Here is a 26,224-nt window from a genome sequence, read left to right as displayed (position 1 = left end):
ACGCTAGGCGTCCAAGACATCAAAATGGCAGCGGCCGTGTGGAACGGCCGCCGCCATTTGTTACGGACAGAGTCTGTAACAGGAGTAGGGGCGTCTAGAAGAGACGCCCCTTTTTTAAACTGGGACATCCTAAGGACATCCCAAATGGGGGTCTGTAACCCGCCTTTGTCTCCCAAGCTTGGCACTTCCACTGGGGCAAGACTGGGCTGCTGAGCCTCAGGCTCCTCTGGAGGAGAACCCACAGAGCTAATCTCTGGCTGAGCCACAACCACTGGGGCTGGGAGAGCAGAGCTGGGATCTGGCAGGGCAGAACTGGGGCCTGGCACAGCCTCAGGTACCTCCTGCACCTGAGGAACCCAGGCCTCCTCCGAGTCTTCCTCCTGGCTGGCCATGACATAATCTCCTAGGAGCAGCCATAGAGAAGACCCATAGAGAAGATGGGATAAAGTGCATGTGATAATTTTCTTTTTCTTTTCTTTTTTTAAATTTATTTTTTAAACGTTTTTAACATTTTTAACAAGATTATTTTGTTAGTTTGAATTTTTTACAACTTTTGAAACATACAAATCATAAATCATAGAGGGGAAACGGGAAGGGAATAACATATTGCTAAACGAATATCCTATACTCCTTTTCTTACCGTTAGAAAAGGATTACAGTTACAATAAGTTGCCACTAAAATGTATAGTTACATGATAATGAACATAAGATACAGCTTTGTCATACATAAGTATGTACTGAGTAAATTTTCTATTAATTATTATTATTCTGCCCTATTCGTTAGTCTCCACTTCCCTTATCACATTTATCTAATAGGTACATTCTCTTTCTTTCCTATGTATCTTATATCAATAAATCTTTGTTTAAATCAAAGTTCTTCTCCCAAAGATGTAAAATTGGTAACCATTCCTCAATTACTTTATCGTTAGATTTATCCTTTATCTTTGTTGTAAGTCTGTCCAATTCCCACAGATCTTGTAATTTCATAAGCCATTCATCAAAATACAAAACATTTTCTTTTTTCCAATATTTTGCAATAACTACTCTTGCCGCTGTGACCGCATACAGTATTACTCTCCAATATATATTTTTTCTATCTCCTTACTCAATGATGATGTTATAATCAGGAGATAGAGCTCCGGTGTAAATTCAAATTGCGTCTTGAAAAATTTTTGAATAGTTAAATGCACTTTCATCCAGAAAGGTTTAATCTTACTACAAGACCACCACACAACATTTCATATCAGGATTCTTGTAGGTTTTTTTTATTTATTTATTTTCAGAGGTGTAAGATACCATCTATTGGTGATTTTCATATGGTTTTCCTTTAGATCTTGTGAAGATCTTATTTGTATATCTCCATGCTTTCTGCCAATCTTCATATAAAATTGGATGACCAAAGTCTTGAGCCCATCTTATCATATACTCTTTTATAGTGTCTCTCTCTAGTTCCCTTTCTAACAGGATGTTATAAAATTTAGCTATTTTCTTTTTGTCTGGTTTCCACCACATATTATCTAACTCATTAATATTCATTTCAATACCCTTTGTTTTAATATCTACCCTGAATTTCTCCTTAATTTGTGCATACTGAAACCAGTTTAAGTTAGCATCTTCTTTCTTTAATACATCCTTCCTTTTCAACTCCAATTCACCTGATATCCCGGTCTTTATTAAATCCTTGTATCTCTGCCATTTTGTTTTGCTATTAACCTTGTTAAAAAAAAGCTTCTTGAGTAGAGACCCAAAGTGGGAGTTTATCATAGAATATTCCCTTGATTTTCCTCCAGGTTAAAAAAAGAGCTTTCCTTAATGGATGTAATAAGAACTCTTTAACCAACACTTGTTCTTCATACCACAGATAAGCATGCCAGCCATTTTTCAGACCCTCCCCTTCCAAACTTAACAGATTCGTGTCCTCTAACTTAATCCAGTCTTGTATCCAACACAAATTACAGGCCCACATATACAGCTTTATATCCGGAAGAGCATAGCCACCTCTCTCTTTACTATCTTTCAAAACCTTCCATCTTATCCTTGCTCTACCCCTCTTCCAGATAAAAATTTCTCAGTTCTTTTGACCAGGCCTTGAATTGTGCCTCCCTGATTACCATTGGTAAGTTATTAAACAAAAACATAACATTTGGGAGAATGACCATCTTAATGATCGCCCCTCTACCCAAGATTGATAGATTTAGTTTGTTCCATTTAATTAGATCTTTGGATATTTCTTTCCACTTTGGTTTATAGTTATTTTCAAACAAGTTAGAGTTGTTATTTGTGAGCTGAATACCTAAATATTTACATTTTTTAACTATTTGACATCCAGATTTTTCCATTAGTTTTCGTTCTTCCCATTTATTAAGATTTTTAATCATTAGGTTAGTTTTTTCTTTCTTTATTTTTAGCCCTGCGTGAAATCCAAATTCTCTCAGATCAGACATTAGGGGCTCAATACTCTTTACAGGGTCCTCTATAATAGCTACCATATCGTCAGCATATGCTAACATTTTCCTTTCCTTCCCGTTGTTTTTAATACCTTTTATTTTCCCATTCTTTCTTATATTAATTAAGATCTCAATTACACAAATGAAAAGAAGCGGTGAGAGCAGGCAATCCTGTCTAGTGCCCTTGTTAATCAAGAATTCTTCTGTTTTAGTATTGTTTATCCTTATTTGGGCATGTTGATGTTTGTATATTTGTGAGATATTCTTTATAAAATTTTCGCCTAGCTTCATTTTTTTAAGGACTTTTATCAGAAATTCCCATTTAATGTTATCGAAAGCCTTCTCAGCATCGATAAACATTAAGGCCATTTTTTTCTCTTTGTTCTTATTATAATATTCTATTGTGTTGATTATTATTCTAATATTGTCCTTTAATTGCCTATCTGGCAGGAAACCATTTTGTTCTTTTTGAATGATCACCTTTAGTATATTTTTAAGTCTTTCTGCTAACATCATTGCGTATATCTTATAGTCAACGTTGAGTAACGATATTGGTCTATAATTTTTTATCAACATAGTATCCTTATCTTCCTTAGGTAATACTACAATCGTTGCTCTCTTCCAAGATGTTGGTACTGTATTCTCTGTTCAGCTATCAGATTTAAAGTTTTACGTAAAGGTTTCGCTATTTGTTCTTTGAAGACTTTATAAAATTTGGCTGTATAGCCATCCGGCCCTGCTGCCTTTCCTTCTTTAAGTTTTTGTATTGTTTGCAAAACCTCTTCCTGAGAGAAAGGTGCATTTAATATTCTTCTTTGTTCATCTGTTATTATATTTGGTTTATTTTTTTCTAAGAAGCTTTCCATATTGTCCTTGTTTTCAACCGTTGTTGTCTCTTCCTTATATAGCTCCTGGAAATAATCTTTGAACGCCTTGCTAATACTATCTTGGTTATTTATTATCTTTCCATTAATTTTTATACCTTCAATACCTCTCATTTTCCTCTCTTTCTTTAACTTTTGTGCAAGTATTTTCCCAATTTTATTTGCACTCTCAAAGCTTTTTTGTTTTGCCTTTTTTAGATCCTGTGCTAATTCTTCCAAAATTTTTGTTTGTAATTGTTTTTGGATAATATTGATTTTATTAAGAATTGCCTTGTTTTTTGGTTGATGTTTTAATTTTTCTTCATTGTTTTTCAATTCCTTCATTAAGCATTCCTGTTTCCTCTGTTTCTCTCTTTTGATAATACTTGCCCTCTGAATAAAAAGGCCTCTCATTACCACCTTAAGTGTGTCCCAAGTTGTCTTCATTAGCATATCCTTGGTGTCATTCTCACTAAAAAAAAGCTCTATTTCTCTTTTCATTTTATTAACAAAGTTTTCATCATTTAATAGATCTTCCCTTAATTTCCAATCATATTGCCTCTTCTGTTTTGCCTGTACATATAATTCTATTAGGTTGTGGTCCGAGAAAGTTCTAGGGTTAATTTCCATTTTTTCCACAGTGTTTATCAATTCTCTGGATACTAAAAAGAGATCTATCCTTGAGTGTGATTTATGACATTCAGAGAAAAAGGTAAAACCATTTTCTTGCTGATTTAATTTAGGCCACACATCTATAAGTTCCTGATCTTTTATCAAATCATATCCACTTGCAGGCAATTTCCCTTGGTTATGTCTTATCGGTCTATCAGATTTTCTATCTCTAGATGGTTTTACAACAGCATTAAAGTCCCCTGTCAAAATGATATTGCCTTTATTATAGTCCGTTAATATTTCATTTATTGCTGCAAAAAAAAAAAAACCTTTATTTTCAAGAGGGGCATATATATTAGCTACAATTAGTTGTTCCGTGCCTACTGTTACTTCCGTTATTAATATCCTTCCTTCTAAATCCTTATACACTTGTTTTGCATCCTATGTTTTATTTATGTATGTGGCTACACCTCTTTTTGTTTTCTGTGTGCATGAGAAAAAAAGATTCCCTAGATTCTGGTTGTTTAAACATTTTGTATTGCCATCTTTTATTTTCGTTTCTTGGATACAAATAATATCATAATCCTGTTTTTCTAGTAAGTGTAGAACTTGTTTCCTTTTCTTTTCTAAGTTTAAGCCCTTAACATTCCACGAGGTGATTTTAACCCGCATAAGCTAAGTTGAATTCCCCCCTTCTTATTCAGGTGTATAATAGTAATTTATGTTAATGACTATACCTTCTTTCTCTCCTATTTCTATCCTCTAGTTCTTTTTCAGATACTTTACTAGATATCTGGTTTTTTGCCTTTTGTTTAATTATTTCTTCTGTTATGTTTTTGTCCACTACGTTAATCCTTTCCTGCTTCTTTGAGTTGGGGTTTCTATAAAACACCTTTTGTCCTATTACTCCTTCTGTTTTTAGCTTTGTAAGAAAGTCTCCTGCCTTTTCTGTTGTGTTTATAAAATATCTTTTCTGATTGTACAATACCGATAGACCTTCTATTTTGTTCCACCTGTAGCTGATATTTCTCTCTTGTAGTATGTCAGTTAAGAATTTAAAGTCTTTCTCCTTTTTAATGTCTGAGGGGGTAGATCTCTAAAAATTTCAATTACCTTATCATTTATCATTAATTTTTCTTTGTAATTTTGTTGTAATAGTTCTTCCTTTATTCTGATATTTATAAAGCCAATCAAAATATCTCTAGGTAGTTTCTTCTCTCTAGCTATTTTTGTATTGATTCTGAAAATTTTTTCCACTTGTGTTTCCAAATAGTTTCCTTCCATATCAATAAATTTAGCTATTTGGGGAATGATTTTTTCAAAAAGGTTTTCATCGTCTTCTTCTGGTACCCCTCTAAGCTTAACATTTCTCTCTCTTAATTTATTTTCCTGTATAAAAATTGTTTGTTCATTTTGTCTCAGTTTTATTTCAAGAATATCTACCTTTTCTTCCAAACTTCTTATTTTTTGGTTAGCTTCCTGTGACTCTTTCTTTACTGCTTGCACATCCTCATTAGTCTTATCAATTTTCCCCACCAACACCTTAATTTCATTATGTATATCCCTAAGTATCTCACTCCTGTTCTCTTTCAATTCTACTTTTATCTCTGCTTTAAAAGATTTCTTGAAATCCCTCAGTTCTTGTAAAATTAATTCATTCAATTCTGTTTTGTTACCTAACAAGTCAGATGAGTCAGATACATCAGGTATGTCCCATGGACTGTCCATTATTTGTGTTCTTGTTGTATTCTTTTTCCTCGATGGCATCCTTTTTCTACTATTCTAATTTCCTCCCCCCTTCCAAAACAAAACCAAGGAAACCCTTTACTTTGAATTGCATAAGCTATATTACTATCTTAAGGGTTATGAATTTCTCCCCCCTCTATCAAAACTTCTTTTTGCTGTACCCAAACAATTCCAGAAAAAAATAATGATAAAAACAACACAGGGCTAGTATCACAATGGTGTGCCCAAAACACTGTTGGGCTGCTCTGAGGTTCAGTCTTGAGCCTCACTGAGCGCCCCCTCTATATCCCACACCGCTGGTGTGGGTGAGTACCCGTAACCCTTTTGGGACCGGGTAAAAAAGAACAGTGTTGGGAATGGTAGCAGGAAAAACCCTGCACCTGTCGCCCCTACTGCCTAAGCGAACCAAGCCCTTACTCCAAGGCGAAGAGAAGGAAGAAAAAAAATCGCCTCGGGTTTGCCGCTGCCGCCTCCACAGGTGGGTGGTGCGGTGGGGAGGGGGGCTTTTGAGGCCTCCCTCCCGGCTGGAACGCTGGCTCCCTCCGCGCCGCTTTGCCTTGGGCCGCCGCTGCCGCCTCCGCAGGTGGGCGGTGCGGTGGGGAGGGGGGGTTTTGAGGCCTCCCTCCCGGCTGGAACGCTGGCTCCCTCCGCGCCGCTTTGCCTTGGGCCGCCGCTGCCGCCTCCGCAGGTGGGCGGTGCGGTGGGGAGGGGGGGTTTTGAGGCCTCCCTCCCGGCTGGAACGCTGGCTCCCTCCGTGCCACTTTGCCTTGGGCCGCCACTGCCGCCTCCGCAGGTGGGTGGTGCGGTGGGGAGGGGTTTTTTTGAGGCCTCCCTCCCGGCTGGAACACTGGCTCTCTCCACGCCGCTTTGCCTTGGGCCGCCGCTGCCGCCTCCGCAGGTGGGTGGTGCGGTGGGGAGGGGGGGTTTTGAGGCCTCCCTCCCGGCTGGAACGCTGGCTCCCTCCGCATCGCTTTGCCTTGGGCCGCCATTGCCGCCTCCGCAGGTGCGATAATTTTCCTAGGGTCTGGAACCCCTTCTCAGATCCAAAACACACTGCAGAAACAATCCAGTTTGAGACCGCTTTAACTGCTCTGGCTCAGTGCTAGGGAATTCTATGAATTATAGTTTTGTGAGACATTTAGCCTTCTCTTTCAGAGAGCTTTGGTGTCACAATAAACTACAGTTCCCAGGATTCCCTAGTACTGAGCCAGGGCAGTTTAAGAAGTCTTAACCTAGATTATGCAGTGTGTTTTGGACCTGAGAGAGGTTAGATAGGCACCCTTCTTATTCTCTTTCCACTAGAAGGTGAAGTTCTTATTGTTCCAAAAGACCTTGTGAATTGATTTTTAAAAGGGAAACAGGTCTTTCATAACTTGAATTTTTTTTTTTAGTGGTTTGTGGTATTTTAAATGATTTTTATCTTTTGATAGTTTAATTACTTTTAAACATTTGTGTACTGTGAATTTTTATCTACATTTGTTTTTAATTGTTGTAAGCCTCTTCCAGTCCTAGCTGTAAAACATGTAGGATACAAATCCATATACTGTATATACTCATGTATAAGTCTAGAAATTTAGGTCAAAAAAGTGACCCAAAAAACCTGAGTCAACTTATCCATGGGTCAATATAAGTACTGTATCTTAACTCTTATTTAAAAGAAGGAACCATCCCCTGGTGAAAAGCAAGAGTATAATCCGTCCTGGAAGCACTTACCCTCTGTATTCTCTCATCCATCCAGCCTTAAGACTAGGCACATATGCCTGCTGGAATTTTGTAAGTTCTTTGACTTTGTTTTACTTTGCTTCATCCTTCAGATCTTTGCTATATGCCCCTAAATTTTACCCTCGACTTATCCATGGGTCATAGCAAAATCCATAATTTTGGCCACAAAACTTGCCTTTGACTTATACATGAGGTCGACTTATAGTTGAGTTATACGGTAATAACATTAATAACAATTTCAGGAATGCTTTCCCTGCATGTGTTTGAAGGCCAGAAAAGGTTTTCCCTTTTGTATAAAGTGTCCATAGTTTTCACCACTAATGTTTCCCTTGCATGTTCTAAGCTTACGCAACAAGGAGCCAGAAAAATATAATCCCACAACACATGCCCTGCCATCTGCCTGATGGTTTCCCTTTCATGAGTTTACATAAGTCTAGGGTGTTCTAGAGTTCTGTACGAAGTTTTGACCAGATGTAAGCTATGTCTGGATTGAGACTAAATAAACATTTTGAATATAGATGCACTATGTTTGGAAGCCATATTGGGTCTTACACAGAATAGAGTCAGTGTTGCAGATGTACCCACAGGGAGTTGAGCTTTCTTAGAATGCCATTGACATAGCTTTAGCAGGAGGAATGCCAGCTAATATGGTTTCTACTAAAGCCCCTAGTCAATATAGTCACTATATTAATATAGGGACAACATCCTTACATCAGGCGCCAAGCAGTGCAGAATGTACAAGTTGTTTTACATACATTAGAAATGAATTGCTGGGCAACAACAGAAATAATTGCATGAAATTTCAATGTTTTTATCATACAGTGTGAGTATTGTTACCCTTGCTTTTAAGCTATGGATAGATGGATGAATATATGTTTAATAATAGGACAATACATCATAATAGATTAAAATCTGCAAGTTTAAGGAAACATAAATAATATATATATGCTGATTTACCCCTTATTATGGTTTTACACTGTATTTAGATTTTATGGTTTTAATTTTGTATGTAATTGTTTTTATTGTGAGTGTGTGTGTGTGTGTTTGTGTGTGTGTGTGTGTGTACCAATTGTTGTAGAAAGGGTTACTGCACACATTTTATATATAATAACATCTGTTACAGTGATAGGTATTATATAGTACTGTTATAAAATATAGAATAGGCTGCTATACACTTAATAACACTGGGTGAAATAGTCTATCACTAGGATATCTATTGTATGTTTGACTATTTCTGTTTGCTTCAAAGTATTTAGTATCTCTGCATGATTTATATTGTTTTAAGTTTTATTTAAGTGGACAGAAGCCTAATTCTGTTTAAGTGCTAGGGGAGGCATTCTAGCTCACTCTTTCAAGGAGGAAAGCTGGTTTTCTTTCTCCATGTGCTTTGGTGAGATCTGACCTTTTTAAACTTGGGATATTGCTGTGGATCTTGGTGGGAGTGGACAGAAGCCTAATTCTGTTTAAGTGCTAGGGGAAGTGCGCACCGAATTGTTTATTTTTATTTTTAAAAACTGTTATATAGTCAAGGAGGGTTAGGAGTACATAGGAGAAGCTGGCCTGGGAACATTGTTAGAGGGGGGCCTTTAATTTTCCACATTTTCTTTTCCCTTTTTTCCTTAAGGGGCTTGTGGGTACTTCTGCTCAGAGGAAGTGAGTCAGAGACTTGCTCTGAAAGGAGCTAGTCTACATAACTATAAGGCCAGTGAATTGAACTCAAGGACAGAGTTTGGGGACAAAGGCCAAGCCATTAGGGGTTCTTTACACTGGTGTTTAGCAGGGGAAACCCACAATTTTGTTTCAGAGCCTCCTTAAGACTTCTCAATATTTACAGCGCTTTATAAATAAAGGTTAATAATAATAATAATAATAATAATAATAATAATAATAGACACTGAAGGCCCTGCTGCAGTCACCTGCAACACTTGTGGGATGTTTGTCTTCTTGCCTAGGGATATGGGGAACTTCACCTGCCCCAAGTGCAAGTTGGTAGCCCTCTTAGAAGCGAAAGTACAGCTGCTGGAGGCCCAGGTCGCTACACTTCAGCATCATAGGGAGCAAGAGGTTTTCCTGACCAGAACGGACCAGATGGTCCTGGACAGGAAACACACAGAGGAAGTTGCTGGGGAGGAGGAGGTCACTTCACACACAACAGACGTAGATAGTTGGAGGAGTGTCACACACACAAGTAGGGAAACCAGGGAACATTCTGTAAGCTTACAGCTACAGAATCGATTTCAGTCTTTCTCTACTATCAAGGAACAGCAGCAGGAACAGACCTCAGGGGCAGAGCAGGGGACCCAGAGAGCTCCACCAAAGGGAATGGCCGCTGCTAAGCCTCAGAGGAGGCGAGTGGTGGTCGTGGGGGACTCCTTCTTGAGAGGCACTGAACCAGTGGTTTGTGGGCCTGACAAGATGTCTTGGGAGGTGTGCTGTCTCCCTGGGGCAAAGATCCGTGATGCGACAAAGAGACTGACAAGACTTGTCAAGCCTACTGACCATTACCCCTTTCTTTTGGTTCATGTGGGAACCAATGATACTGCAAGGCATAGCCTTCAGAATATCATAAGGGATTATGAGGCTTTGGGTAGGAAGTTTAAAGAGATGGATGCACAGGTTGTCATCTCCTCTCTTCTCCCAGTCGAAGGGCATGGTCCAGGAAGGGAGAAGAAAATAGCGGATGTAAACAACTGGCTCCGTAGATGGTGCCACCAAGAACAGTTTGGATTCTTGGACCATGGGCTGCAGTTCCATGAGGAAGGACTTCTGGCAAGGGATGGGTTGCATCTCACGCCAGTTGGCAGAAACGTTTTTGCCAATAGTCTCAAGAATTTGATCAGGAGGGCTTTAAACTGAGATATGTAGGGGAGGGAGACAGTATTCTGGAAGGCAAAAAGGCTGGAGAAAATAGTCAAACTGTCATAGAGGGAACAAGGCAAACAGTGCAAGGACCCAAAAGTGGGAGGCAAAAAAACTTGCACAGGCAGCAAGTAAAAGGAACAAATGGTCTTAAATGTCTCTACACTAATGCACAGAGCATGGGAAATAAGCAAAATGAATTTGAAATCCTAGTGCAAAAAAGCAAATATGGTATAATTGGCCTCACTGAAACCTGGTGAGATGAGTCTCATAATTGGAATGTAGAAATAGAGGGATATAAGCTTTTTAAGAGAAACAGGCCAAAAAAGAAAGGCGGAGGAATAGCCCTATATGTCAGGGACATTTACACCAGTGAAGAGATCCAGGACATCAATCCCGGAAGCCAGGTGGAGAGCGTCTGGATAAAAATTAAAGGGGAGGGAAACAATGTTATGGTGGGAGTCTACTACAGACCCCCAAGTCAGACTGAGGAATTGGATGATGCCTTTGTAGAACAGATGACCACATACTCAGAAAGGAGAGATGTAGTAGTGATGGGTGACTTCAACTACCCTGATATTTGTTGGAAGTCAAACAGCCAAATCCTCAAGGTCTAGTAAATTCCTCACTTGCCACAAAGACAATTTCATTGTCCAAAAGGTGGAAGAGGCAACAAGGGGGTCAGCTATTTTAGATCTGATCCTAACCAACAAGGATGATTTGGTTAATGGGGTGCAAGTGGTGGGATCATTAGGTGGAAGTGACCATGTTCTCCTGGAGTTTGTTATACAATGGAAAGGAGAAACCAGGCATAGTCAAACACGCATCCTAGACTTTAGGAGAGCAGATTTTGGTAAACTTAGAGAAAAACTGGAGGTGATCCCATGGTCAGGAATACTAAAAGAGAAGGGAGTTCAAGATGGATGGGAGTTTCTCAAAAGGGAGATACTGAAGGCACAAATTAAAACAGTTCCAGTGAGAAAGAAAAATGGGAGGTGTCACAAGAACCCAGGATGGATGACCAAGGAACTTTCAGCTCAGCTAAATTTTAAACGGAACATGTATAAGAAATGAAAAAATGGGGAAATCACCAAAGAGGAATTCAAACAAATAGCTAGCAAGTGTAGAGATAAGGTCAAAAAGCTAAAGCACAGAATGAGCTCAGAGAGGTTGCTAGAGAGGTTAAGAACAACAAAAAGGGCTTTTTTGGATATGTCCGCAGCAAAAGGAAGAAGAAGGAAACGGTAGGACCACCGCGTGGAGAAGATGGCAAAATGCTAACAGAGGACAGAGAAAAGGCAGAATTACTCAACACTTTCTTTGCCTCAGTCTTCTCAGAAAAGGCAAAGGGTGCTCAACCTGAGGATAATGGAGCTGAGGAACAGAATAGGGGAATTTCAGCACAGAATAAGTAAAGAGATAGTAGAGGAATACCTTGTTAATCTAAACGAATGTAAGTCTCCAGGACCAGATGAACTACATCCAAGGGTACTAAAAGGACTGGCAAATGTAATATCGGAGCCATTGGCAATCATATTTGAAAACTCCTGGAAAACAGGAGAAATCCCAGCAGCCTGGAGGAGGGCAAACGTCCCCATCTTCAAAAAGGGGAAAAAAGAGGATCCCAACAATTATCGGCCAGTTAGTCTGACATCAATACCAGGAAAGATTCTGGAGCAGATCATTAAACAGAGGCCGGTTACAGACCGACCCCCGACTTTTGAGAATATTTTCCTGGGTTAAAAAGTAATCTTATACACCAGAAAATACAGTACATGTGAAAGGGATCTGGGAGTCCACGTAGACCACAAGTTGAACATGAGTCAACAGTGCGATGCGGCAGCTAAAAAGGCCAATGCAATTTTAGGCTGCATCAATAAAAGTATAGTGTCTAGATCAAGAGAAGTAATAGTGCCGCTTTATTCTGCTCTGGTCAGGCCCCACCTGGAATATTGTGTCCAGTTCTGGGCGCCACAATTCAAAAAGGACATTGAGGAACTGGAGCGTGTCCAAAGGAGGGCGACTAAAATGGTGAAAGGTCTGGAAACCATGCCCTACGAGGAACGACTTAGGGAGCTGGGGATTTTTAGCCTGGAGAAAAGAAGGTTAAGGGGTGATATGATAGCTCTGTTTAAATATTTGAAGGGATGTCATATTGAGGAGGGAGCCAGCTTGTTTTCTGCTGCTCCAGAGACTAGGACCTGGAGCAATGGATGCAAGCTGCAGGAAAAGAGATTCCACCTCAACATTAGGAGGAACTTCCTGACAGTAAGGGACAGTAAGTGGAACACACTTCCTCGGAGTGTAGTGGAGTCTCCCTCCTTGGAGGTCTTCAAATGGAGGCTGGATGGCCATCTGTCAGGGATGCTTTGATTTGGATTTCGTGCATGGCAGGGGGTTGGACTGGATGGCCCTTGTGGTCTCTTCCAACTCTATGATTCTATGATTCTATGATATGATTTAGACAAGACATGTCTACTGGAAACAGTGGTGCATTTAGGTGACAGTGGAAGGTGTTTTTTTTAAGAGAGGGGGAATTTTTATAAGAGAAAAACAAATATAAAAAGGGGGAAATAATTTTTTAAAAGGGAGAAAGGAGAAAGGAGGAGAGATAGTCAGGGTATGAACATGGATTAAGAATTTACATTAAGATAAACTGATAATAAAACTAGGAAAGATGTTGATATGGGGTGGAGACTGCCATGGTCACCTTAACTGATGACCTTCATCTAGGCATCGACAGAGGGAGCGTGAGCCTGCTGGTGCTTCTAGACCTTTCAGTGGCATTTGATACTACAGATCATGACATCCTCTTGGAATGCCTGAGAGAGTTACGAATTGGAGGCACTGTGTTGCAGTGGTTTCGGTCCTTCCTCTTGGGCAGGTTCCAGAGGGTGATGCTCGGGGACAGTTGCTCCTCAAAAATTGAGCTTAATTGTGGCGTCCCTCAGGGCACCATCCTGTCCCCAATGCTATTTAACATTTATATGAAGCTGCTGGGAGAAATCATCCGAAAACATGGGGCTGGGTGTTATCAGTATGTTGATGACACCCAAATATATTTCTCCATGTCTCGGGCATAGGTGACACCAACAGATGGCATTTCTCCCCTCAGTCAGTGTCTTGAGGGAGTAATGGACTGGATGAGGGAAGACGAGCTTAAGTTGAATCCAGACAAAACGGAGGTACTCACAGTCGGGGGGCCCAAATCAGGTATCGGTTTACAACTTCCAGTCCTAGAGGGGTTCACACTGTCCTCAAAAGACTGTGTTCACAGTCTGGGGGTGCTTCTTGATTCATCACTTCACATGAAAAATCAGGTGAATGCGACAGTCAAGAGTGCCTGCTATCAGCTTCGGCTGATACACCAGCTGCGCCCTTTCCTGGAACCGGTGGACCTTGAAACCGTAGTACACGCACTGGTAACTTCAAGACTTGATTTTTGCAATGCACTCTACATGGGGCTACCCTTGTGCCTAATCTGAAAACTTCAACTGGTACAGAATATGGTGCCCACGTTGATTACTGGAACATCCAGGAGTGACCATATAACACCAATACTAAGGTAACTCCACTAGTTTTCGGGCACAGTACAAGGTGTGGGTTATCACCTTTAAAGCCCTACATGGCTTGGGCCCAACTTATCTATGAGATCGCCTACTTCCATATAATCTGTGCCATACACTCAGGTCCTCTGGGAAGAATTTATTGCAACCTATAAAAACCAGACTGACTGCGACTTTCCAGAGGACCTTTTCTGCAACCACTCCCTGTCTCCCAGAATGGCCTGCCGGATGAGATTCATCAAATTACTAACTTAGATAGCTTCTCCCGCAGAGAGAGGTGGAAAATAGAAATAAATTATTATTATTATTATTATTGGCGGGGTACAGACTGCCCAAAAACGGCGGCCTGCCGGTGCCTAGTTTTACTCCGCAAGGAAGCTGCAGCCTCCAGTGCCCTCAGCCATCGCCTAGCACGTGACGAGGATGCCCAATAGTCCCATCTGTACTGGGCCATTATTATTAAGATGGCTTTTTCAGAATAAACTACTCAGCCATGTTGTAATTCCCCCACATGTACAGTGCACCCGTGCTATATGTGGCTTTGAGCGTACGCGCTCAAGCCACGGGGAGTGCACAGGCGCCAGGGGCAGTGTGTCCCATTCAAATGAATGGGGCGCGCGCTGCCCTGCGCATGAGCTCCATTCACTTGAATGGGGCTCCAGCATAGGCGGAATTTGCCTTACGTGGGGGGGTCCAGAACAGATCCCCTGCGTAAGGCGAGTTTCCATTGTATGTGATGACTCTGTCACTGTTACTGGGTTTTAATAGTTATGTAATTTTAAATCTTATATTGTTTAATCTTTTTAAGGGGCGATACTTTGTATATATGGATGTACTATTTTAACTGTTGTAAACCGCTTTGATTGTTTTAACAAAAAATGAGGTATAAATAAAAGCTGTATTTATTTATTTTATTATTGAAAACCATTTGTCAAGCATGCTAAGTTTACTCTGACTTACAGAAGCAGGGGGAAAAAACTTGTGTACAAATATTACCATCCTTGCTACAAAATGTCTTTCCAAACTGATTCGAAAATCCATAGAGTGCATCCCATGGCCAGTATTGTAGCTACAAGGTTATTATTGCCAACTCCAAATTCATTCCCTTAATAGGCTCCCTAAAATTGTCTGTAGATGATGCATAATGTATTAGGAAGTTCTATAATGAAGAGTGTTTTAATTTTATTCTTCCATGTAAAATGGCTTTACCCTTGGGAACACACAAAAAGATGAGGAATGCACTAGCAAATTAACATTTCAGCCTGTCATATTGCTAAGGATTATTAGATACATTAGGCCACTCCACAGGCATGAAACTTTATTAAACATCAGGGAAGCTTTCTGAAATAAATGCTTTGTGTCTGCTAGATTCTCATAGTTATTTTAGCCAAGTTTGCATTGCCAAATGAATTAGTTAGCTCACCTTAATGCACCACATAACTTCCAGTCTTAAGTGGGGAAGGAAAAACAGCTCAGCTCCATTCTTGTGGGTCTGCTAAAAAGAAAAGACTAGCACAGTGCCACTGTAATGCAAGGGTATGTTGCTGGCTGTTGATGTGTGGAAGCCTCTTGTGCTGGCTCAAATGCCCTTATTCCAAGATAATCATTTCCCTGATATTAATGTGAGATCACCAGCAGAACATGCAAAAGCCAGAGAAGGAACAGAGCAAAAGAAGAGCCATGTCATGATACACGCAAGCCTACCTTAGTTCAAGAACATAGCCACTAATGGTTGAGTCTCTTATCTGGAATTCTGAAATCCAAAATATTTCAAAAACCAAAATATTTTAGTGACTGGTTGAGATAGTGACAACTTTGCTTTGTGCTGGTTCAATATACAGAAACTTTGTTTCATACAGTTTTTTTTTAAATGTATAAAATTGCCTTCAGGCTATGTGTATAAGTTGTATATAAAACATAAATGAATTTTGTGCTTAGACCTGGGTCCCATCTCATTATGTTCTTCAGTTCCTGATACAGAGAGGAGGAGGAGAGAGGTAGCTGGGCAGCCATTTTGAGTGGTGACTGTTTAATTTTATTTGTATTTTTATTTCATTTTTTTTTTCATCCAAGGAAATCTACAGCAGAGGCAGAGTTGATTGAGCTTACTGCCACAAATTGTTGAAACATCAGGGGCTTTAACGTTGGTGTTTTCTGGAGTATTTTTTTTTTCCAGCAGGAAGCCCACAGTCCTGTTCCAGTAATTTCCTAAGACTTTTCAGTATGGACACTGACGGAACCACAACAGTCACCTGCAACACTTGTGGGATGTTTGTCTTCTTGCCTACAGAAGTGGAGAACTTCACGTGCCCCAAGTGCAAGTTGGTAGCCCTCTTGGAGGAGAAAGTGCAGCAGTTGGAGTCCAGAGTAGCTACACTTCAGCATATTAGGGAGCAGGAGGATTTCCTGGACACAACAGAACTAACAATCCTGAACGAGTACCACGCAGAGGAAGTTGCTGGAGCGGAGGAGGTCACTTCACATACACAGGAGGCAGACAGCTGGAGGAATGTCAAACAGAGAAGTAGGCCAAGAAGGGATTGTTCGGGGAGCTTGCAGCTAGAGAATTGATTCGAAGCTCTTTCCCTTATCAAGGAGGATGAAGAAGATCAGCATGGACAGACTTCAGGGACAGAGCAGCCAAGCCTGAGAGTCCCACCCAAGGGAACAGCTGCTGCTAAACCTCGGAGGAGGCGTTTGGTCGTAGTGGGGGACTCCTTGCTGAGGGGTACAGAAGCAGTGATTTGTAGGCCTGACAAGATGTCTCGAGAGGAGTGTTGTCTCCCAGGGGCAAAGATACGTGATGTGACAGAGAGGCTGACAAGACTGGTCAAGCCTACTGACCAATACCACTTCCTTTTGGTCCATGTGGGAACCAATGATACTGCAAGACACAGCCTGCAGAACATCAAAAGGGATTACGAGGCGCTTGGTAGGAAGCTGAAAGGAATGGATGCACAGGTTGTCATCTCGTCTCTTCTGCCAGTTGAAGGGCACGGTCCAGGAAGGGACAGGAAAATAGCAGATGTGAACAACTGGCTTCGCAGATGGTGCCGCCGAGAACGATTTGGATTCATTGATCATGGGCTGCGGTTTCATGAGGAGGGACTTCTTGCAACAGATGGGTTGCATCTCACGGCAGTTGGAAGAAATGTTTTTGCCAACAGTCTCAAGAACTTGATCAGGAGGGCTTTAAACTGAGTTCCGTGGGGAAGGGAGACAATATTAAGGAAGGCGAAAGGGCTGAAGAAAATAGTCAAACAGACATAGAAGAAACAAGAAAAAAAGTGCAAGGACCCAACAGTGGGAGGCAAAAAAACTTGCACAAGCAGCAAGTAAATGGGACCCGTGGTCTGCGATGTCTCTACACTAATGCACAGAGCATGGGAAATAAGCAAGATGAACTTGCACTCCTAGTACAACAAAAGCAAATATGATATAATAGGCATCACTGAAACCTGGTGGGATGAGTCTCATGATTGGAATGTGGAAATAGAGGGGTATAACCTTTTTAAGAGAAATAGGCCAAACAGGAAAGGGGGAGGAATAGCACTATATGTCAGAGATATTTACACAAGTGAAGAGATCCAGGTGGAGAGTATCTGGATAAAAATTAAAGGGGAGGGAAACAACAAGGATGTTACGGTGGGAGTCTACTACAGATCCCCAAGTCAGACTGAGGAATTGGATGATATCTTTCTAGAACAGATGACCACACAGTCAGAAAAGAGAGATGTAGTAGTGATGGGCGACTTCAACTACCCTGATAATTGCTGGAAGTCAAACTCAGCAAAATCCTCAAGGTCTAGCAAATTCCTCACTTGCCTGGAAGACTATTTCATGGTCCAAAAGGTGGAAGAGGCAACAAGGGGGTCAGCTATTTTGGATCTGATCCTAACCAACAAGGATGACTTGGTTAATGGGGTGCAAGTGGTGGGATCATTAGGTGGAAGTGACCATGTTCTCCTGGAGTTTGTTATACAATGGAAAGGAGAAACCAGGCATAGTCAAACATGCATTCTAGACTTTAGGAGAGCGGATTTCAGTAAACTTAGAGAAGTATTGAGGGTGATCCCGTGGTCAGAAATACTAAAAGGGAAAGGGAGTTGAGGACGGATGGGAGTTTCTCAAAAGGGAGATACTGAAGGCACAAATTAAAACAGTTCCAGTGAGAAAGAAAAATGGGAGGTGTCACAAGAACCCAGGATGGATGACCAAGGAACTTTCAGCTCAGCTAAATTTTAAACGGAACATGTATAAGAAATGAAAAAATGGGGAAATCACCAAAGAGGAATTCAAACAAATAGCTAGCAAGTGTAGAGATAAGGTCAAAAAGCTAAAGCACAGAATGAGCTCAGAGAGGTTGCTAGAGAGGTTAAGAACAACAAAAAGGGCTTTTTTGGATATGTCCGCAGCAAAAGGAAGAAGAAGGAAACAGTAGGACCACCGCGTGGAGAAGATGGCAAAATGCTAACAGAGGACAGAGAAAAGGCAGAATTACTCAACACTTTCTTTGCCTCAGTCTTCTCAGAAAAGGCAAAGGGTGCTCAACCTGAGGATAATGGAGCTGAGGAACAGAATAGGGGAATTTCAGCACAGAATAAGTAAAGAGATAGTAGAGGAATACCTTGTTAATCTAAACGAATGTAAGTCTCCAGGACCAGATGAACTACATCCAAGGGTACTAAAAGGACTGGCAAATGTAATATCGGAGCCATTGGCAATCATATTTGAAAACTCCTGGAAAACAGGAGAAATCCCAGCAGCCTGGAGGAGGGCAAACGTCCCCATCTTCAAAAAGGGGAAAAAAGAGGATCCCAACAATTATCGGCCAGTTAGTCTGACATCAATACCAGGAAAGATTCTGGAGCAGATCATTAAACAGAGGCCGGTTACAGACCGGCATTTTAGTGCGTGATGAGCACGCACTAGGATTAAAAAAGGGCGGTGCTTCCGCACCGCCCTAACCCTAGTGCGTGCCCGTCATGCACTAAACGGCGGCGGCCCTTCCATATGGCCGCCGCCGTGAGGACGTCACGGCCGCGTCGCCTCTAGATGGGGCGACGTGGACGTGACGTCCTTGCTCCGCGCCAGGGCACTTAGTGCGCCCTGAACACGGAGCAGGATGGAGCTCCGTTTCGGAGCTCCTTCCTGGTTTAGTCCGCTGGGCGCAGCCTTTAGACGGCTGCGCCCAGTGGACTAAAAGAGAAAGGGGCCAAGCGGCCCCTTTCTCTTCTCCCCGCCGCCGCGGAGTGTCCTTGGGGCTTGAAGCCCCAGGGACACCCCTTTTCTGGCTGCGGGGAAGCGACGTTTTGCCGCTTCCCCGCAGCCCGAAAAAACGGCGGATCGGGGCCTCAGCAGCTGCCAGTGTAGCCACTGAAGCCCCGATACTCCGGGGAAAGGGGCGGGTCCAGACCGCCCCAAATGGGCGGTCTATAACCCGCCAGAGAGTCTGTGAACATCTAGAAGGCAATGCCATAATCACAAAAAGTCAACATGGGTTTCAGAGAAACAAGTCATGCTAGACAAATCTAATCTCTTTCTTTGATAAAATTACTAGCTTAGTAGATGAAGGGAATGCTGTGGATGTAGTATATCTTGATTTCAGTAAGGCCTTTGACAAAGTTCCCAATGACATTCTTGCAAACAAGCTTGTAAAATGTGGGCTAAACAAAGTAACTGTTACATGGATGTGTAACTGGTTGACCAGCCGAACCCAAAGGGTGCTCAACAATAGCTCCTTTTCATCCTGGAGAGCAGTGACCAGTGGGGTCCCACAGGGCTCTGTCCTGGGCCCAGTGCTATTCAACATCTTTATCAATGACCTGGATGACAGAATTGGGAGCATACTTATCAAATTTGCAGATGACACCAAATTAGGAGGAATAGCTAATACTCCAGAGGACAGGATCAAGATTCAAAATGACCTGAATAGACTAGAAAGCTGGGCCAAAGCTAACAAAATGAAATTCAACACAGAGAAATGTAAGGTACTGCACTTAGGGCAGAAAAATAAAATGCACAGATACAGGATGGAAAAAACCTGGCTGAATGAAACTACCCTATTTTCCGGCGTATAAGACGACTGGGCATATAAGACGACCCCCAACTTTTCCAGTTAAAATATAGACTTTGGAATGTACTCACTGTATAAGACTACCCCTCTTCCAACGCACATCAAATGTACATTTTTTAAAAATCAGATTTGATATCAATATGGTAATTTAAATTCAAATGCTTATGACATGCAGGTACTTAGCAGGGAACCTTGTTGTATACAAAGCCTGCTTGGATTGGTCAGTTCTCCCTGCCTGCCCAGTGCTCCCTGTCTCCAAGACTATCAGAGCGGTAGCTGCTTTCATACGATCGCCGCATATGGCGGGGATGCAGCTGCAGCCGTTTTTGGGCTCCTCCCACCATATGGGGCAACCGCAGATTCTCCAGTCCATCTCAGAAGTTTCAGCACCTGCCCTATAATATGACACCTGGCGTATAAGACGACCCCCGACTTTTGAGAATATTTTCCTGGGTTAAAAAGTAATCTTATACACCAGAAAATACAGTACATGTGAAAGGGATCTGGGAGTCCACGTAGACCACAAGTTGAACATGAGTCAACAGTGCGATGCGGCAGCTAAAAAGGCTAATGCAATTTTAGGCTGTATCAATAAAAGTATAGTGTCTAGATCAAGAGAAGTAATAGTGCCGCTTTATTCTGCTCTGGTCAGGCCCCACCTGGAATATTGTGTCCAGTTCTGGGCGCCACAATTCAAAAAGGACATTGAGAAACTGGAGCATGTCCAGAGGAGGGCGACTAAAATGGTGAAAGGTCTGGAAACCATGCCCTACGAGGAACGATTCAGGGAGCTGGGGATGTTTAGCCTGGAAAAGAGAAGGTTAAGAGGTGATATGATAGCCCTGTTTAAATATTTGAAAGGATGTCATATTGAGGAGGGAGCAAGCTTGTTTTCTGCTGTTCCAGAGACTAGGACCCGGAACAATAGATGCAATCTACAGGAAAAGTGATTCCACCTCAACATTAGGAAGAACATCCTGGCAGTAAGGGCTGTTCGACAGTGGAACACACTCCCTCGGAGTGTAATGGAGTCTACTTCCTTGGAGGTCTTTAAGCAGAGGCTAGATGGCCATCTGTTGGGAATGCTTTGTTTTGGATTTCCTGCATGGCAGGGGGTTGGACTGGATGGCCCGTGCAGTCTCTTCCAACTCTATGATTCTATGTTTGTATATGCTAATTCAGGTATTCCAAAACCCAAAAATGTCCAAAATCCAAAACACCAAACTCCAATGGTTCCAAGCATTTTGGATAAGGGAGACTCAACCTGTATGTGTGCTCCAAGTTAGGCAAGGCTGAGATGTAATGTCCACCATAGGCTAGGAGAGCGGCTTGGCTTCAATACAATTTCAGCAGGCCTAGTGTCACTTCAACTGACCCTCAGCCTTCTTGGTGACCTCTAAGTTAGCTCTGTGTTCTACAATCCCATGCCACTATGACATGCATGTGAATACTGAAAACATATAGATGACATGTCTGTCTCATTTGATTTGTCAGCCTCTTAACTTGACAGCAATAAGGTGGAAAGAATCCTGACAGTCAGCATCCTCCATGTGGGATTTCAGACCTTTATAATAATAGTGTGGGAGATTCTTGCTAGAAATTGTGCAACACATGAAGTGTAGCTTTTTGAGACCAGCTGACAGTGAATCTGCCCTGTCTAATACTTGAATGTTAGTGAGATTTTAGCATTCAAGTAGAATATAGTCATTTTTATAATGCTTTTCTGAAAGCACCTCCAGCTAAGCTCATAGATATTATTAAAAAGAAATTTCAAAGTGATTATTTCCATCTTGTATGGAGACAAAATGTGATTGTCAACTATTTCACTCTCATAGAATTTTATTGATTATAACTATTTGCCCATAACTTGCTTGAAGAGATTGAATGATTATTTGAAGATGCTATTAAAATGAATTATAAATTGCAGAGTTAATCTCACGACCACTTAGAGAATGAACTGTCTGTCTTTCTAATGGGGGGGATTGCAGTTGCTGCCATATTATGAGTGAAACTGTTGTTAAATCAGTGAAAGAATCATGCAGAGATGGCCAGTGCATTGCTAATGAATATAGACAGAAGTTTTAAAACTCAAATCAATCTTAATTGTGTGAGATGAACATTCCTAATGTGTGTTGTGACACATTTAAAGGTCACCTGATTAAATGGTCGTGTCTGAGAGAAAGACCATAGCAATGCGTTTTGACACTATGACAGAAAAACAAGTTACAAATTATTTAGTGATATTAGAATTTCAGCAACACTCTCAAGTATGATTCAGTGCTATAATAGTAGCAGTGTTCTTGAAAAAGAGAAATATTTTCATATGAAATTAGCTAGCGTACTACAGCCTACTCCCTACAGAAGGGATGTAAATCTTTGTTAATTTTATTCTTACAGGTAAAAATGAATAATTTACCATTTTCTCCTTGCTTTGAAGAAAGTCATCAAAAGCTGCACAGTGTTTTACTTTATTTACAGTTCAAGCCTTGTTCTCTGAAAAAAAAAATGCATGTGGGATTTGTATGCTCATGTTTCCTGATGAAAAACAGTATTTTCTGCCAGAAAACAAGTTTTTTTGCACAGAAAGCAAAAAGAAAGCAGAGAATTGTAAGTTAAACAAAATGCTGATTTCAATTCAGGACAGTTGGGGTTTTTGGTTTTTTTTTTTTTTTTTTTTTTTTGCATAAAAATGTTTTTTTCTGCCAAGAAAATACTATTTTCTGATTAGCAAATTTGTTTTCTGTGCGGATGTATTGTTGCCTATGCAGAAATTCAGATAGATGGACTTCTTACTAATTCCAGATACTGTATTAAGTTGAAGGCAATGTCTGTACCCCTTACCAGTTTTTTAACAAGACATGTGTTGTAATGACATGTATTTATAAAAGCTATGTGTGGCTTTGGTGCTGTTTTATTTCACTGTATAAGACATGTATAAATAGGTACACAGATGGGCAACTATTTACCCACAATCTTTCATTTCATATGTAAATATTTAGTGTGATAGTACATTTGTGAAATGTTTCATGGTACCATGTGTAATATCTAGTTGTTTACAAATTAATTATAAAGTTGAACAAAATGTGTGGAAGATGTATGATTTATTCAGATGCATGCTAAATATTGTTGTACTTGGTACAGTATTTATTTGAGGGAAAATGAATGTATTTTGTGATGAACCTCGTACAACCAGTATAAACATGGCTAGGTGGCCTTTCTGAATGTGTACAGCAGCTCATAGCTCTGGCAAGCTGGCTTGTATCCAGGAAATGCCATTCATGAAACTGGACTACCCTCCTTCCCACAAAATATAATCTGTGTAGACATGCAGTTGATTTCCAGATGATCCTCAAAGACCTTACATGTTATGTAGATTCATTTTCATCACTCCTGCATTCCTTCAGTATGTTATCTTTCTTTCTACCTTTCTAAAGAAGAAGTGGGACACCTGAGCTATTTTAAAGAAATTAAATAACATTCTTGATGAAGGTTTTCCAGCAATCAGTGCTAATGGAAATAACAAAGAAAGATACAAATTCAAGTATTCCTCTGTTAGTCCCATAGAAGACTTTTAAAAGTTCTGTTATATCAACAAGAAGTATCACTGTAGAGTTATTTGGGAGGTTTACAGACTGCCCCTTTGGGGCGGCCTGTACTCGCCCCTTTCCCTGCCAGATTGGGGCCTCAGCTGCCATAGCGGCAGCCTCTGAGGCCCCAATCCACCACTTTCCAGGCCGCCCTAACCCTAATACGTACCTAGTACGTACAAAATGGTGGCACCCATTCTACATGGCCGCCGCCATTAGCATGTCACGACCACGCCGGACGCCCTAACCCTAATACGTACCTAGTACATACTTTGCGTATGTCTGGAACGCGCCTTGGTTACTGCATCTCCAGCTAGAATGTGAGTAACTAAAATACTGGTGACCTTGCCACCGGGTTTGATACTTATTCATCCTGACAACAGATTTTCCTCTTAAAATCATTGCTTGGAGCTTTCTTTAAGGGGTAAAAACCCTTGCCTAAAACTGACATGTGTACTTGATTTCTCAAGCATCTATTTTTCATGTGGGGATAGTATGCAGGGCCTTTCTATGGAAATGAAAATATCTGTTCCTAGCAGTGGCATCCCACAGTTTTCATGATTATTTTAACTCTGTCTTACAATCTTACAGTCAGACCTCCATATCCATGAATTCTTTATCAATGGATTCAAGCTTCTGTGACTTGAAGATATTTTAAAAACATATAAAGTCCAAAAACCAAACCTTTATTTTGCCATTTTATATGAAGGACACCACTTTACTATGCCATTGAATTTAATGGGACTTGAGCATCCACAGATGCTAGTATTCATAGGGGGTTCTGGAAATCTCAGTGGGTACCAAGGGCCTACTGCATTATATTTTCATTATAAATGTGAAATTTCTATTTATCATAGAAAGCAACATTTGAATGGATAAAATTGGCCATTTTGGAGGTTTGATAGCATTTTATATGGCAGCTATGCTTACTTGAATTAAAATGCAATCCAGTTTGGATATTTCCATTTCTTTTGGAAAGTGGCTTAAATTGTAATGTCATTCGCTTCCCTTCTGCCATTTCCTAGAATTTGAGTTACCCCAAGGTCAGGAATTTAGGGAGGTGTGTGTGTGTGTGTATGAATACAGAAATTCTGTCTAAATGTGGCAGTCATAACTTGTTCAACATTGAAGACTATACATCAAGCTGAATGGTTCTCCCAGTTAATAAAGTCAGGTCATTACTTCATTGCCCCTCTTAATATGCAATACTGTTATCTTTGCAGAATTGGGTAAGTAAAGCAGAAAAGCAGACCTTGCTCTGTGATACTCTGGACCTTGCAGAACTCTTCCACCCAGACACATTTCTGAATGCCTTACGACAGGAAACTGCAAGGTATGTGAACTGAGCCATTTTAAGAAACTCTCAATATCATTCAATAGCAATGTCTTCCTTTTTGTTGATTTCTGCTTGCCTTGTTTTCACTGTCCAAGAGGAAGCCCCGCTTTTCTTCTTATATTTTAGTAAGGCCTTTTTATTTGAGCACATGATTAACTTTCTGCCTTTATAGTTTTCCTTATAGTTTTAAAAACTATAACTGTTTAAAAATAACTATTAAAATGGCCAGATAAAAATCAGTGTAGGAGGCCAACAAACCACCTGTTTTATTCTGAATTTTCATGACTACCAGAAACAAATTTTTGGTTATGGAAGGTAGTGTCTAGATCAAGGGAAGTAACAGTCCCACTCTGTTCTGCTTTGGTCAGGCCTCACCTAGAATGCTGTGTCTAGTTCTGGGCACCACCATTAAAAAATGATGTTGACAAGCTGGTGTGCGTCCTGAAGAGGTCTGGAAACCATGCCTTATGAGTGAGACTTATTGAGCTGAGTATGTTCATCCTGGAGAAGAGAAGGTTAAGAGGTGACATGACAGCCCTGTTTACGTATTTGAAAGGGTGTCATATTGAGGAGGGAGTAAGCTTGTTTTCTGTGGCTCCAGATAATAGGACCCGGAACAATGGATTCAAACTACAGAAAAGGATATTCTACCTCAACATTAGGAAGAACTTCCTGACAATAAGGGCTGTTTGACAGTGGAAGACACTTCCTCATAGAGTAGTGGAATCTCCTTCCTTGGTGGTTTTAAAACAGAGGCTGGATAGCCATCTGTTGGGAGTGCTTTGATTGAGAATTCCTATATGGCAGGGGTTGGGCTGGCTGGCCCTTGTGGTCTCTTCCAACACTTATGAGTCTACAATTATAGAATTTGTGACAACAATTCCCTGACTGGGAAGTAGTATCTTTCATACAGTATAAGCCAGCCCTCCCTGTTTCTGCTAAAAAATTCTGGTTAAATCCATGTATTTCTAATCATTAGAGACAGGGGAAAACAGAGAACAGCATGAAGATACGTTTTAGGAGAATGGTTTGAGTGATGCCAGAAGAAACATTATGAGGAGAATGTGAGAAGTTAAAATATTGTTTTTGTGTGGGAAAATGTTGCCTTAAACCAAGGCATGTACATCTATTATTCAATCAAAAAGATGTTCATAAAAACAGAATTACAATTTATTTTAAAAAAAACACTGTGATGTTCTTATTAAAACTGAAATAATATTGTTTGCAATATTGTGGTATCATTTTCATTACCAAAATATTGCTTTATTTTATGGCGTGCTGCATTTTTTCCTTATTCCTCTTTTGTAAATAAATAAATAAATAAATCTGATTTCCTTACTTGACAGCTGAGTCTAATAATTGAAAATTCATATTTTTTTCTATTTGAATGCAATATTTAGACTTCCATTG

The 26,224-nt window shown here is 40.7% G+C and overlaps 1 protein-coding gene across 3 annotated transcripts in view; it reads left to right on the top strand.

Annotated features, from left to right (window-relative positions):
• LOC149320001 (cytoplasmic dynein 2 heavy chain 1-like) overlaps positions 1 to 26,224 on the top strand; it is a 261,670-nt gene that overhangs the window by 223,607 nt on the left and 11,839 nt on the right. For all 3 annotated transcript variants that reach the window (XM_089512748.1, XM_089512747.1, XM_089512749.1), the window contains exon 86: positions 24,702 to 24,811. In XM_089512748.1, the coding sequence (XP_089368874.1) occupies positions 24,702 to 24,811 (110 nt within the window). The remainder of the gene's footprint in view (positions 1 to 24,701; positions 24,812 to 26,224) is intronic.

Source organism: Sceloporus occidentalis, unplaced genomic scaffold, assembly GCF_023333645.1.
Source record: "Sceloporus occidentalis isolate IW3139 unplaced genomic scaffold, rSceOcc1.0.p SCAF_2, whole genome shotgun sequence".
NCBI classification, from domain to species: domain Eukaryota; kingdom Metazoa; phylum Chordata; class Lepidosauria; order Squamata; family Phrynosomatidae; genus Sceloporus; species Sceloporus occidentalis.
Note: the sequence above shows the minus strand (reverse complement) of the source record. Positions and strands in the feature narration are given on the sequence as shown.